This window comes from Ursus americanus, chromosome 9 (assembly GCF_024610735.1).
Source record: "Ursus americanus isolate L20-20 chromosome 9, mUrsAme1.1.p, whole genome shotgun sequence".
Taxonomy (NCBI): domain Eukaryota; kingdom Metazoa; phylum Chordata; class Mammalia; order Carnivora; family Ursidae; genus Ursus; species Ursus americanus.
In genome coordinates, this window is record NC_142135.1 from 67,441,995 (window position 1) to 67,456,946 (window position 14,952).

Genomic DNA, 14,952 nt, shown 5'->3' on the forward strand with positions numbered 1-14,952 from the left:
AGAGTGTCAAACAAAAGGTGGTTAGGACCGTGCCAGGACAGGAGGTAGGGGCAGGGTTTCCCTATAGAAGATGCTGAAGCCAAGCAAAGTAAGTGTTCGACTGCATATAGTGTATGTGGCTGCCATGTTGGGGAAACCGGGTTGGCTGTTCGCGACTGGTTGCTCTTCAGATTCACTTCCTCAGATTCAAGTGCACAGACTCTGGCTTAGGCTTTGGTTCGCCTGTGTGGTCCCCCAAGACGTTAGAGCCACCCTCTAGTCTAAAAACTTTAACAGCACATTTAGACTAAGTTTGGAAAGTGAAAGAGTGGAATAGAAGCCCAATCGTACAAGCTTTGAATAAAAATGAGTGGGATCAGAGCTTTGTCAGGAAGATATTCTGGAAGCCATGGGAGAAAGCTGTGGGGGAAGACAGGAAAAACAGTTAACAGCCTTGTCACAGCAGCCCGTCCAAGAAGAGCTGGACTCGGGATGCTGGTAACAACAGGAGAGTAACAAGCAGGCACAGGGGATACGAAGATTGACTCAAATGAATCCCAAGTGTGATGCAAGGGAGGGGAAGTTCAAGGTGACTCGGCGGTGTCCATTTTGGTTGGTAGAAGGCTGTTGATGCTTTAGCAAGTACGATCTTGGGAGGTGTGAGGCAAGTTCAGGGAAATGGATCATGAGTTCCGTGTTTGTGTATATTTTATTTAAGTTGCTATTTGAACACAATCGTGGAATCATCTAGCAGTCGGCAGGATATAGATACCTGGAGCTCAGGAGAGAAGCCAAGTCTAGACATAAAGGTGCAAGGGGCAGACTTAGCAGGAGGTTCTGGAGGAAGCTTGAGACTCCGTAAACACAGCCACACTTAGACAAAGACAAAGGAGAACCAAGGAGAACCACCGGGGAGATGGGGCAGCGGGCGGCAGAGTCGGCAGGACCAGGACGAGAATTGGAGATAGCTGAACAGCAGAGGTTCCTCCCCAGATGGATGGATCTTGTCAACCTTTGAGAACTCCGTTTGGGTCTGCAGGGCCTCCACCAAAGGGAAGAGGGGTGAGGACATGGTGGGGGACCCAGGGAATACAGAGAGAATGCTGGGGAACAAGATCAAATAACCACGGGCAGTGAAGACAGTGGAGAGCACCAGGCCTGTTTCTTGAGTACTGCCTATGGTTATAAACTTGTTTGTTATCTCCGTCTCTGTCTCTCCTTCCCTCCGTCCGTCCCTCCTGCTTTCCATTTATTTGTTAACATTTCAAGTCTGTCCTGCTTAGAGATACTCTGGGAAAAATCACTGGACAGAAGTCCACTTAGGAAAAGGTAGAGAGAAGGACATGCAGGCACTGAGGTAGTGATCGGAGGCCTGAGGCAGTGAGAAACCCAGGCTGAAGGAACGTGGGTGGCGGCGAGGAAAGGGAGCAGGTGGACAGTGCCAGAGGCTTAAACAAGAAGCCAAGCAGGGCTCTCACCGCAGAAGTGACGCTGGGAGAGGTGTCCCGGCAGCACATGCGCAGTGTGCCCCCCCCCGACTCCCAGCAAACACCTGTGCGTGACCAAGGAGGGGACTGCCAACCCCTCCCCTCAAGTCGAACACGTGATTAGGGTAACTGTCTTGTTACCTACCCGAAGGAGCCCCAGTCCTGCCACTCACGTGGAGGGTGAGCTTGAGCAAGGACGTTCACTCGGCAGCCCCTCGTTTCCACCGTGCTGAAAGATAACCTACTTCACGTGACAGGAAGTACCTGCGGATAACAGTAGCTTGCAGGTGGTGTATTTTGCGGTGATTATTAAAAAGAACTTTCCACGCCCCTACCAAGGGTCGGGCCAGGAAGGCGATTTTGCGGAGGATGCAGTGCTTCCAGGTCTCTGGCCCTGGCGAGTCCGTAAGCCGCAGTGCCTTTCCACCTCATCGTGGTCGGCACCCTTCTGTGGGTCCCTTCTCTTGTACTTTATAGTGTGTTACATTCTCGTCCTCAGTAAGCCTTCCCTCAAGGTCAGGTGAAGTACTTCATTACAAAAATAGTGTTTTTCCTAAGAGACATGGGTCCATTAAAGTAGTGTGTAATGCTGACAGTGAGAAGAGCTAGATACCTGACGAGCACACAGGCAGCTTCTAAACTCCGGAGACAGAAAGACCATAATAGGAAACCTGGAAGTTTCAGGCTGTTACTGTAGAAATACTGTTAGGGTGGGAAGAGAAACACATATACCAGGAAATCAGGCTTCCTTGTGCTAGGCAACAGGAAGCAATTTTCAGAGCCTCTCAACTTCCAAAAGAGTAGTTGGCTCGTAGCAATTTGTGCGCTGGAGTTCTCGGGTATTAAATAATCGCATGGCTGTTCCTCCGGCGCCGTGTGGGCCCTGCTAGCACGCGTGTTGTTTAGATATTCCATCACTGCGAAACACAGCACAGCGTGGGCAGCCTGTTATCAGTGCAAATACAGTGATCATTTAAAATGCATAAATGCCCTCTGATGCATGAGGCACATTCCTTGGACATAATTTGTAAAACACAGAAGCACAACAGAGAAAAGTAAATACGATTTTGATCTTGATACTCAGCGACAGTGCCCAGATGCGGATGTGTATCCGTGAGGAGGAGGAGGGGCACAGGAGAGATAAATAGCGCGCTGGCTGTGCGGAGCAGCTCGGAGGGTGCCACACACGTTACTTATCGAGCCTCACGACAATCCTAAGGGATGATTAAATCGTCGGTTCTACAGCTGGGGAGACCGAGGTATGAAGATGCCAAGTCACTTCCCCAAGGCCCCTCAGCTTAGCAAGCGCTGCTGTTTGTGAGCGTCTTAGGGCGGCCATACCAGATCACTACAACCCGGATGCCTCACAGCAGCAGAAATGCACTGTCTCATAGTTCTGGAGTCCGGAAGTCTGAAGTCAGCAATCAGGAGGGTTGGGTTCTTCTAGAGGCTCCCAGGGAGAATCCGTGCCTGCCTTTCTCCTGGCTTCTGGTAGCTGCCGGCTGTCCTTGGTATTTTTTGGCTTGTACACATCGCCCCAGTCTCTGCCCCTGCCAGCACAGCACCTTGCCCCTGTGTCTTGTCCCCTTCTCTCTCTTTCTCTTTTTTTTTTAGAAAGATTTATTTATTTATTTATTTATTTATTTATTTATTTATTTATTTATTTAAAGGAGAGATGGGGGAGGGGCAGAGGAAGAAGGAAAAACAGAGTCTCAAGCAAACTCCCTGTTGATCCTGACATGGGGCTCGATCCCATGACCCTGAGATCACGACCTGAGCCAAAATCAAGAGCTGGATGCCCAACCGACGGAGCCACATGGGCACCCCTCCCCTTGTTTTTATAAAGGTACTTATCATTGGATTTGGAGCCCAGCCTAATTCAAGATGGCCTCACCTCAAGATCTTTAACTTTATTACAACTCTAAAGACACTTTTTCCAAATAAGGTTACATTCACAGTTTCCAGGTGGACATACTTTTTGGGGGAGTTCACCTTGCAACCCACTACAATATCAGAACCAAGGTTTGGTCCCAGGCAGTCTGGCTTGAGGGTCTGTGTAGCCTCAGCTCCATAGCCTCACTGTGCATAGGTTTCTGGGCTTTTGGGGTTTTGATGATGATCATCCTGTACCTAAAAGCTGATCACTGTGAGTGGTGGTTTTCGTTTCCAGACAACAAGATACCAAGTAGAGAAAGCAGCTGGAGAGTCTCCATTTTGGGCCATTTGTGTCACCCTGGTAGGTCATGCTTTGTGGTCTGTCAGATGAGCTCATTATGATCTTGATCCAAAGCTGAATGAACTTGAGTCAGTGGATAAACATGCCGCCCTCAAGTGGGAACTAATTTTTACCCTCATGGCATGGCCAAGCTCTTTAAGCTTTGGATGATCCCAGACAGAAATTCTTTCTACTGAGTCTCCCAGAGGACCTCCAGGACATACTAGAACCAAGCTGCAGGAAAGAAGAGTGACCGTGTGGCTCACCCGGAGACTCTGCATTATTGCCTGCAAATGGCCAGCCTGAAATATTAGACAAGACCAATACATACCAGGAAAGCGTGCTGAAGAAATGAATTCCCTCTCTGTTGCTTTAGAAATAATGGCCCTCTCCCGTAGCATACTTCAAGTAGTTTATAACATATTTTTTTCATTTATCTCTCAAGTTTCTAATTAGGGAGACCCTGTGGAAGGCCCACTAAAATATTAACAGTAAGAGAAGACTTAATTTTTTAGAGCCACCATGAATCGTTCATAGGCAACATTTGTTTGGTTTTTATAAAGCATCCAAGAAGATTAAAGTCTTAAAATCTTCCCTGGAATCCTAGCTGTTCTGTTTCACAAAATATAACCATCTTCCATCCAAATGGTAATGTGACCTTATCCACAAGTCACCATTCAAATCTGCCCATCTGGGGTTGCAGGTTGAAAATGGCATTTTAACCAGATAGCTTTCCTGAAGGTTTGCTATTGAACAGGTAGCATTTTGCCCTCTTTCTGCCTTTCCTTGAGCAACTGGGTGAATTAAAAGCATCAGTAGAGTCTCTTAGTCCCTGCTCTGCTTGGCACAGTGTGTTGACGGCTTTCGTCCACACAGATACCCAGCGACATCTCCACAGGGAATACGAATCATGTGCAAACATTTTGTTTGTTGAAATGATTGTTGAGAAATTGGAAAGCTGGAGTCCGTTTTGCTACGGCAATATTAAATGATGTGGAGGTTCCTGGGCCAGCCCTCCGAAGCTTTTACCTCACGGTCTTTAGACAACTTGCATAACCTGTCAGAGCCTTGATTTCCTTGTCTCTGAGACGAGAATCAAAGCGTATCTTTCTATGGTTTTGAGTTGTAAAGCAATCCTAGGGACGCCCACGGAACTGTATGTACAGAGGACAATGTGGCGAGTGCACTCAGCGTACTGGATCTTTTATTGTCGTCTTGTCTGAGTGCTGCGGAAATGGGGACTTTTTGTCCCTTACATTCCAGGGAGTGAGACCAAGCACTCCTCCACGATCAGATGTGGTTCATGTGACCTGGAGTGCGTGCTCTGACAGGGAGGAGGTGGGACTTTAAAGAATTAGGGGACGAGGTAGGAAGCCAAGGGTGTGCGGGCCCCGAGCTGGTGAAGGGATGGGACAGATGCAGATGGGGACTGGGGTTTGATAGGTATGGGGCCAGGAGGGGTGCTGGAGAAAGGAGGACCGGCAGCAGCACAGCTGATCGCTCCACCCCCCCACTCCTGCACCTCTCCCGTTCCTCCCTGTGTCCCCACCCTGGAACTAGAGGTACGTGGGGAGTGGGCAGTGGCATCCTGTCTGAGGCTTTAGGAGTTTTCTCCTGCCTTTTCTCTTTCTTTGTCCTTTTTTGGCTCTCTCAGCTATGTGACAGAGCCCCTGCTACTGGTTGACCTGGGGCCAAGAGAAGGAAGCCCAAAGTTTCCACAGAGGCAGCAGCGGGGTGGGCAGGAGGGCATAACCCAGAATTCCAGGGCCTCTGTGGAGAGGAGGGAAGCCATGTGGCAGCCGGGCAGGGGCTCTTCGTGAGGGGCTAGGAGATACATCAGGGGTGCGTATATATACAGTCTGTTGGGAAGAGAGCTTCTTTGTGAAGTTAGCCATCTTTTATTGGAATTCATATTTTGACATTAAATAAAATAGCAAATACTATAGCCATTTCTCAGATGAAAGCTTGTTGACTATATCCTATGAAATACAATGTGAAGACTGAAGTCCTAACCAATAACTTACTTAACTCAGAAAATTAAGAGAATTTTAGTGCTGCAAGGAGCCTTAGAGGCCATCTTATCCACCTCTATCATTGCACAAATGGGGAAACTGAGGCCCCTACGTGAAGTGCTTTACCACGTGGCTAGTTCACAGCTGTCAGAACAAGAACACAGGTGTTCTAGACTCCAGAAAAGTGCTTTCTCCAGATAGATAGATAGATAGATAGATAGATAGATAGATAGATAGATAGATGATAGATGATAGATAGATAGATGATTGATAGATGATAGATGATAGATAGATAGATAGATAGATGATAGATGGATGATAGATATGATAGATAGATAGATGATAGATAGATAGATAGATAGATAGATAGATAGATAGATAAAGAATGTGTGTGTATGTTTCTGTCTGAATGTATTAGGTAGAGAGAAGAGTTTAACATTTCAATTCTAGTATGTGCCAGGATTTCTAATGCAGTCAGAAAGGAGGGATTTCAATAGATCAGAATTAATAAGCACTGTGTTAAGTAGCCTCGTTCCTGAGCTCTTTGACCCTTTTCTGCATTCCACTTAGCCTGTTCCATGCCCCACACACAGGCCACCTCACCACAGCACCTATGGGCACTCAGAAGATCCCCTAGTCCCGTGATCTTGAGCCAAAGATTTGGGCTCTGGAAGCAAAGCTAGCGACTTTCTGCTTCTCCCACAGAATCACGGTTATCACTGCAGACATCCGACCTTGCTTCCATAGGATTCCTTTGCTGGAAAGTTAGAACCATGTCTCTTGCCTACCTCAGAACATTCTGGCAAAAATCACTGAGATACGATCAATCAAGTTTTTAGGTGGAAGACTCTGTAAGCACCCAGTAGCATCATTATCATTGATGATGATTCCGTGACATGGTTAGGGTTGATAGGTTTGTACCGCCACTGTTATACCAGGATCATTAATTATAACTTGAGAAATTACATGATATCGCTTTATCTTCGGCCAGATAGTCTTGTATCTTTTGCAAACCATGGAGAGGCATTCTTCTCGTAATGGTAAGAAATTCTAAAGGCCAGGGTAGGTAGCCCTCTGGGGAGGAGGGGCAACATTCCGACTCTGGTCCTGCTTTTCTGAATCCTCAGAGAAGGGCCGCGTGAGCGCCGTGAGGAAGCTCAAAGGTGACTCTGAGAAATCTTTTCTCCAGAGGGCACGCTTCATGTCATACTTAGAGTATAACTTAGTCATATGTGGTGGAGCTTTGCTCACAAAGCAAGTGGCCTGAAAACTGTTTCTTGGCCTTGAAAGGATGAGTCTTTGTCATTTGGAAGATACCTAAAGACCTTTGACCTCTCCAGCTCTGTCTTGTTTTGTGCAGAACTTCATCCTTTCCCGCACAAGCTGTCTATCTCTACTTAACCCGTCACTCAGCCTGCGTGTTGCTTGGATGGGGTTTTGTTGTTCTTCCCTTTGAGGTTAATGAGGTCTGTACTTTTTGTCACTTTAGGTGTCCTAAGTGATTGAAAGACACCAGTTTTGAAGTATTCAAAAGGAATCTACATTAAATAATTGGATATCGTTGCTGTTTCTGGGAAAATGTATGAAAGAAAATGGAAGGGCAAATAGAAGATAATGGAACACACTTCCCCATGAGTTTTATGGCCCTAAAGGAATCCAACTCTTTGGAAATACCTCCTAGACTTTTTATTTAAAAAAAAATTGTGTTGGGGCACCGGGGCAGCTCAGTCAGGCGTCTGACTCTTCTTTTCAGCTCAGGTCATGGTCTCAGGGTCCTGAAATTGATCCCCATGTCAGGCTCCACGCTCAGCACAGAGTCCGCTTGTCTCTCTCCCCCCCCCCCGTTCTCTCTCTCTCTCTCTCTTTCTCTCTCACATAAAATCTTTAAAAAAATTGTTTCATCAGGGCATTTGGCTTTCTTACACCCATCAGAATCTAGTGAAAAATAGTTTGCACAACCTAGAATTTTCTCTTTGGGTCTTTGAGTTACTTCCAATATTTTAAGTAGATTCTGGATTCTCTACCACTCAGAAAACATTGAGAACCACTTGTCATTGCAGCACAAGTGTGTATTGCAGATTCTCTGAAAGGTTTTTGATATCTCACGCCCTTGCAAGATTTTCAGTTTTCTCAAATGAAGGCAAATCCACAGGGCATGAAGCCAAGGTTATTTTTGGTAGCATTATACCACTTCCATACATTATCACCTCTTTTATCTTTATTTCCTCCTGTATTTTCCTGCCTCCTCTGTTTGATGTTCTCTGCTGTTAATTGAATATCTACTCTACGCCCAGCATACGCTAATCCTCACATCAGCTGTGCTGATAAAGGTACAAAGGCTCAGGAATGCGGAGCACCTCACCCCAGGTCACATTAGTAGTAAGTGGCAGAGCCAAGAGGTTTGAATCTGCTTCCCCTCGGGGCTATAACTTTTCCATTGCACTCTGCTGTTTCTCTCCCCCTTTCTCTTCTACCGTATGCTCCCCTTTGCCTTTCCCTTCTTTTTTCCTTTTCAATTGTGATGAAACACCCAGAACATAAATTGACCATCCTATTTCTAAATGCACATACAGGTCAGTGGTGTTATATACGATCACATCGTGCTACATCGCCAGGTTTCATCCATTCCCAGGACTCTTCATCTTACTGAAGCCCCGTACACACTAAATCACAACTCGCCATCATTCTGTCCCTGTGAATTTGATGACTCTAGGTTCCACCTATAAGTGGAATCACACAATATTTGTTCTTGTATGAGGGCTTTATTTCACGTAGCAAAATGTCTTAATGTCCATGTTACAGCATTGTCTGGATTTCCTTTTTATGTAAGCCTGAATAATATTCCATTGTATGCTTCTCCCACACTTTGCTTACCCATTCGTTCATCAGTAGACCCTTGGGTTGCTGCCACCTTTTGGCTGCTGTAAGTATCGCTGCTGCGCCACCCTACGCCACCCCCCCCCCCCCCCCGTGCTGCCTTTCCCTCTTGAGAGCACGCCACCCCCTTATCTTTTGCCTATATGTAGGCTTGTCCGTGGTACCCATAGACATTGCATAGTCCCACCAAAAACATTAAGATCTAGAAAATCACCACCAAACTGTATAAGCTGTGGGTCATTTCACTTTTTTCTTGTCATTTTTTTTCTCTTCTTAACTTTGCCTTTTTTTTCAAGTTTGGTTTTTGCATGGCAATAATACAATTGTGTCATTTGTTCCTGTGTCTCTATATTTCTGTTGTTGGTTACACTTGGATGGAACTCCAGTAGAACCCTTTGATCCTTAAGAGGAATCATACCGAAGAGTTAAGCAGCCATGTGTATTGAAGGCAAGGTATTAGGCTAGGTGTGTGAGACAGTGTATAAGGTGGGCCAGGAGGGTGGGCATGGGTGGCAGAAGTGGAGGTTGATTCTCAATTCCAAGGAACTTTTAACTTGCAAATATTCATTACTTCATCATTCACTTTAAGTAACTGAGAAATTTGGCTGTCGTATTAATGCAGTATGTCTGGGACAAACCTGCCTCTCAACACCCCCATCACCACCCCACAGGGACATTTGCAATGACTGGAGACATGTTTGGTTGTCGTGACTGCTGGGAGAGTGCGCGCTGCTGGCTTCTAGTGGGTAGAGGCCAGAGATGCTGCCCAACATACACAGAGCCCAGGACAACCCCCAAGAGCAAATTATCTGATCCCAAATGTCACTAGTGCCAAGGCTGAGAAACCCTGCAATATGAAATATTACCTAATGTAATATTGACTAATCACCTAGTAATGAGCATAAGAAAACACAAATAGTTGTTCATAAGGCAAACTTCCTTATGATAATGCAGTAACTTGAAATCAAGCTAGCATTTTCTATCCTATAATTTTAATTATTGGTTAATCCCTGACATAAAATTTCAAATGCCTGAGTGGAATTTTAATATCTAAAGAAAATTTCCTAGTAAAAATTTCATCTTAAAAATGGAACCCAGCATGTAATATATTGGCAATTAATGCCTATTTTAACAAGAGGAGAACATTAGCACGAGCAATAAACTTTCCTTGGATGTGGAAGGCGTTGTGTAATTGCCCCTGCGCATTTCTCTCTTGGTTGCTTTATTTAGACGAGCACTATGTTTAGGTCTTAGCTCCTGAACACATATTTTACGCAGTAATGCTGGAGGCCTTAAAAGGTGTTTCGCAGCATTGACTTAAAATATCCCATGGATAACCCGCTTGCGTTGCAGATGACATTAAAAATACAAACAAAAGTCAACCCCAACCTGCCCTTCCATAAAATGGAACTTTCTTCCATGAAATGGAACTTCAACAAATGGAAGGGTTTGAGGAAATCATGTGGAGACGGCTGACACCATGCAGGGTAGCCTGCAGGGCACTGAGATGCCTGAGCCCCAGGTGCTATGCAGAGGTCTAGAGCAGCCTCTGAAAGGCCGGGGAGGATCTCATGCAGTCACTGGCCAGGAAGTCACCGTGGCCCTGAGCCGCCGGGGCACGCCTTTGCCAGCTTGCCTGCCTCAACACGCCTCACCTAGGCTCAGACCAAGAGTAACTGCAGGGCCAGTGATAAGGTCAGTCTGCCTGGCCTTATCACCAATCCCCTGTCCTTTGCATACTCTCGGGCTGAGCATTGAAGACTGTGTTCATGGTAAAAATCCTGGAGTTCTTTCTTAATCACCAAGGGAAGACTCCATCTCAGCTTCGTGTTCCAATTTTCTGGTCGGATCGCAAAGGTTACCGTGAAAGTGCACCGTCTGAATCCATGTTTTTCTGTTACAGGACTTGGGAAGAAGGCAAGGTGCTCATCTTTGACGACTCTTTCGAGCACGAGGTGTGGCAGGACGCCGCGTCTTTCCGGCTGATCTTCATCGTGGATGTGTGGCACCCAGAGCTGACACCCCAGCAGAGACACAGCCTTCCTGCAATTTAGCGTGTCGGGGAGCCTTGGGACACACTGGAGAGAAGCTGCCTTGCTGACTGTGGGGATAGAGGTTCTGAGTTTGAGGGCCCTTCATTCTCTTGACGGGCAGCCCCCAAAATTCTGAGGCTTCTCCTAGGGTTAGAAGACACTAAATGGAATATTTTGCCTTGCTGCAATTCACGTAGAAAGCCCCCTGCTGTCCCTCATCCCACGACAGCACCCATCCAATGCCATATTTCTGGTGAAGACATGAGAGCTTCTGCCTTGTCAGCCAAAGATATTTTTCCCACATAGAAGAGGCCGAGATCAGTGTACGATGAGAATATATGTAGAAACTGTGAATGGATCGCTTTAGTTTGTAATTTTTCTATGCAATTATATTTTTCTAGGGTAGCTAGGCCGTATTGTCATCATGTACCACTACTTTTTTGTTGAGTTTAGTAATAAGCTGTATAAATGCTTTACTTCTAGCTGCTTAATGGTGACTTTCCCCGTGAACTCAGACTTCCCTCTTTTAATTATTTTTAGTAAAAGACACTCATAAAGAAGCAATTTTATTTTCCTAATACAAAGGAGAAAGATGTAATTACGCTGATGTCTGTGAACTGTACTGCTTCCCACCCACTGAGTCTGTTTGCTTTCTTATCTTCATTGAAAGCCATTGTCTTAATGTCTCTCCTCGCCATGCAAATGGTAGAGAGATGCTGTCTTTCCAAGAGGAGCTTTTCATACTGAAACAGGACATGGAGTCATTTTATATTGACTCATAAAAGTGCCACCTGTGAATTTTTTTAATGCCAAGAATTAGAACTTGGGGGGAAAAAAAGGTAACATTTCTCAAAGTAAAAATTTTCTCTCAAGATCAGGTAGGTAGGTAGCTACTAGGACATCTGGCCCCTTGGCGTCTTTGGCATCTGAGACAGGGCGGGAATCCAGAGTCTCTTTGCCTAACGTAGATCCCTGTGAGCAAGGCGGTCCTTACATGGATTCCCATCACAATTTTGTAAAAATATGAAGGACGGCAGAGTGGAAGACCAAGAATGCCAGGATCTTAGTCGTGGGTTTATGATTGCCTTCTTTGAAAGAGTTTGGAAGACTCTTCCATTTCCCTGGCTTGAGAAACTTCTGCCATTTAAATATAGCTTGGAAGTAGCACTTGTTATCCATAGTTTAGCTTTACTATTAACCACGGCATTAGAAGTAAGAGTTGAAAAAATGGTCTTGCCCACTTATTCCAAAGATGATCAAATTATTAATTTAAAGGGGTATTAATGCATTAAATATCGCATGTTTGCAATCAAACTAGAAATGCTAGCTATGTGAATGTAAGGATATTCATGCACCTGAATTTTAAGCCAATATGAACAAAAATGCTGAAGAAATGACGCAGAGGTTATCAGATTGCATTCACGGGTAGAAAAATCACATGTGCTTCCTTTCCATCTAGGGACGAAGGAGGATGCTTTATCTCTTTTAAAAAGAGCTCTTTACCATTGAAATGTACCCTTTTTGCTTGGCATTAACTTCCAGTTAGAAGGGTTTGCAACATATTTGTCCTGTTCCCTTCTGTTTTGCCAAAAACAGTCCCATTCAAATAGATGAAGCAGCATGTGAGGAAAGTCTCCAAATTAATTACCAAAGTCCAGAAGAAAAAGCAAGCTCTTGAAAAATCAAAAGGTGTTGTGTCCTTCAGTATTTATTGAACAGAAGAAATGACTGACAAAGGACAATACAATGCAATGCTCGTGTAATAACATTCATGTCACTTACTGAATTTGGTTCTTGGATGTATATTGCATACACATAAAGAAATTTAAAGTATAAGTTGTCGATGTTAAACCATCATCTTACATTCATTTAATGAAATCATGGAATAGAGTAAAAACTAGCTCTTAACTTAATTATAATATGGTATTTAAAATCAGGTCACTACAGTAGGATTCTAAATATTGCCAATTGAAAAGCCAGAATTATTACTGTTGCAAAGTGTTGGCAATAATCAACTCCAATAACATTTTATACACTTGGATCCCATAACTATTTTATAAACCCAAGTCATAAAATGGATTTTTCTAATTCACTTTAATTCTTTATCTTTCTTCCCTATGTCATGGAAAAGTGTTTCAGTCACTGCATGGGTAGAATTATTTCAATGTTACTATTTTGTTATTTGAAATGTCTACACAAAATGAATGGGTTTTATTTATACCATGATACAATTGGTTGAGAAATATTTTTAATTCTATTTCAATTTTATTTCAAGGGTGGAATACAAAAATTACTTCTCTTATTCTCCTCTGCCAGTAGGAAAAAAAATTAAAACACTAGATTCGTTGAGAAGGAGATGTAATAAATGGTGAAGATTAGTAATAATATCTACTGAGGGTGATCACGGCCAGTCGAATCACCTCTTTTCTTTGAATTTTTTAGCTAACCCTCCCAAATCCTTAAAACATAAAATCATATTTTTCTGCCCATTATCAACTAAAATATCTTTTATTTGACATTGAGCACCAACTGGTCATACTGATAAATGCCCATGTCCTGTGGATGGCTGGGAATATAAGAGATGCCTTAAAACACACAACTGGTTTTGGGAAACATGGCACAAGTAAGGATATCCTATCCTATGATATCTGTTTATCTTTATTTAATTTCCTTTGAATGGAGAGTTGGGGACTCCATTTCTAAGGAGAAGAGACAAAGAAAATGATCTTTGGCATTTTATCCCTCATTCCTAATCTTTTCTTATTGTCAGTGCTTGCATATTTAGCCATCCTTAAGGGTCTTCCTCCATGATTGGTACCTACCCCCTCAGCAACAGCCAGCTCCCTCCTCCACACCTTTAACTGGTTGCGGGAGGGTGGGGGAGTTATATGCTTTTGTAGCACTTTTCTTGCTTGTAATGACCCAAGTGAGGCAATTTGAATGGATCCATTAATCACTGACATGAGTTTTCAATGAGGCCCCGCCCCCCTCCGGAGACTCATGTTGCCTGTGGGAAGTCACATTATTAAGATGAAATAATCGTATTTCAAGTTGTGTGTGTCTTCTTTTAAAGTCAGATCATGGTAATCAGCTGGTGGCCTGACAAAAGATGTGACATCAAAATCATTCTTGCAGGATCCAAAATAAGCAAACTCTGCAAAGAGTCAGACCTACAAGAACATGCCCTTGGGCTGAACAATTCGATGCTGGTGATGAGGTCAAAGAAAATAATTCAATAAGAATGGAAATTACTGGAGATACTACTGTCTTGGGCTTTGCACTACATTGAGCTTGACAATTGGGTCTGCACAGCTTCATTCTCATGTATCTACTTGGAAATGCACTTAATCTTAAGTCACAAAACCTGGAGAGGGTCTCAGCGGTACCTCAGAAAAATCCTGGTACTAATGCAGTGTGTGCATCAAATTTAGTTTTTCTTTTTTTCAATTCATTTCATACCATAAATATGGGGGAGGGGGAATCATGTTTACATGACTGCCTTTCTTCACCTCCAGTCCCCTCACTGAAAAAAAAAAAAAAAGCATCTCTCAAGTCTTTGTTCAACTTTGGCTGCTCAGACCAATGGCTGGTGACAGTCATGACCAGGTGGCGGGAGTGGAGGGCCTTATGTCAAGCAGAACGCACGGTGTCTGTGTGGGTCATTTGCGCATGTGCTTCCTGGGTGGCTGATACCACTGAAGGCCGGCGATCTGTGAGAGCATGGGGTGACTCGGGGTTCAGTCCAGAGCCAGGAGTGGCTGAGTGTTCTCATTCTCTCCCTTTTCCTTGTGTTTCAGGGTCCCAGCTTCTACCACAGACTGAGATCTAATAATAGGGGAAGCAGAAAGATACAATTACAGACAATTCATGGTGGCAACAATTTTGGAATCTTGGAGAACATTCAGGTTTTATGTTCCCCTTATTAATCAAAACACTCAAAGAACTATATAATTTTCCTCCTTTTGGTATCTCTCTTTTTCTTGCTTTTTTGCCTCCTACATCACATATTTGTGGAGAGAGGCATCTTAGAAGCTTCTATGCTGAGATCTCTTCTGTTGGTAAAAGCAACACGTGTTCTAGCCACAACTCTGCCTTGGTGTCTAAACATTCTATGGATCTTGAGATGCATCAAATCAAATAAATCTTGTTGAATTTTTTTAATGTTTCAAAATACTCTTTAGAGCCTTTGTTTCTCAACATCATAGAAAATGATCATGCACGATGTTAAGACCATGAGGTTTGGAATCAGATCAGTAAATGTAGACTCTGCCCTTTACTGGCTGAGGAGCCTTGGGGGAGTTCCTAAAACCCTCTAGACTTTTACTCTCTCACTTGTTAAACTGAACTAT

General features: G+C 44.1%; 2 protein-coding genes across 7 annotated transcripts in view; one reads left to right on the forward strand and one right to left on the reverse strand.

Annotated features, from left to right (window-relative positions):
• ASPH (aspartate beta-hydroxylase) overlaps positions 1-13,647 on the forward strand; it is a 211,767-nt gene extending 198,120 nt beyond the window's left edge. For 5 of the 6 annotated variants that reach the window (XM_045789028.2, XM_087864867.1, XM_087864869.1 and 2 more), the window contains one exon: positions 10,474-11,201. In XM_045789028.2, the coding sequence (XP_045644984.2) occupies positions 10,474-10,624 (151 nt within the window). In that variant the 3' untranslated portion in view covers positions 10,625-11,201. Of the gene's footprint in view, positions 1-10,473 lie in introns of all 6 variants that reach the window. The other variant, XM_045789031.2, reaches the window with a different exon arrangement.
• The window catches only part of CLVS1 (clavesin 1), a 168,331-nt gene continuing 165,674 nt past the window's right edge, over positions 12,296-14,952 (reverse strand). The window contains exon 5 of the mRNA XM_045789033.2: positions 12,296-14,428. Coding sequence (XP_045644989.2) covers positions 14,341-14,428 — 88 coding nt within the window. The 3' untranslated portion in view covers positions 12,296-14,340. The remainder of the gene's footprint in view (positions 14,429-14,952) is intronic.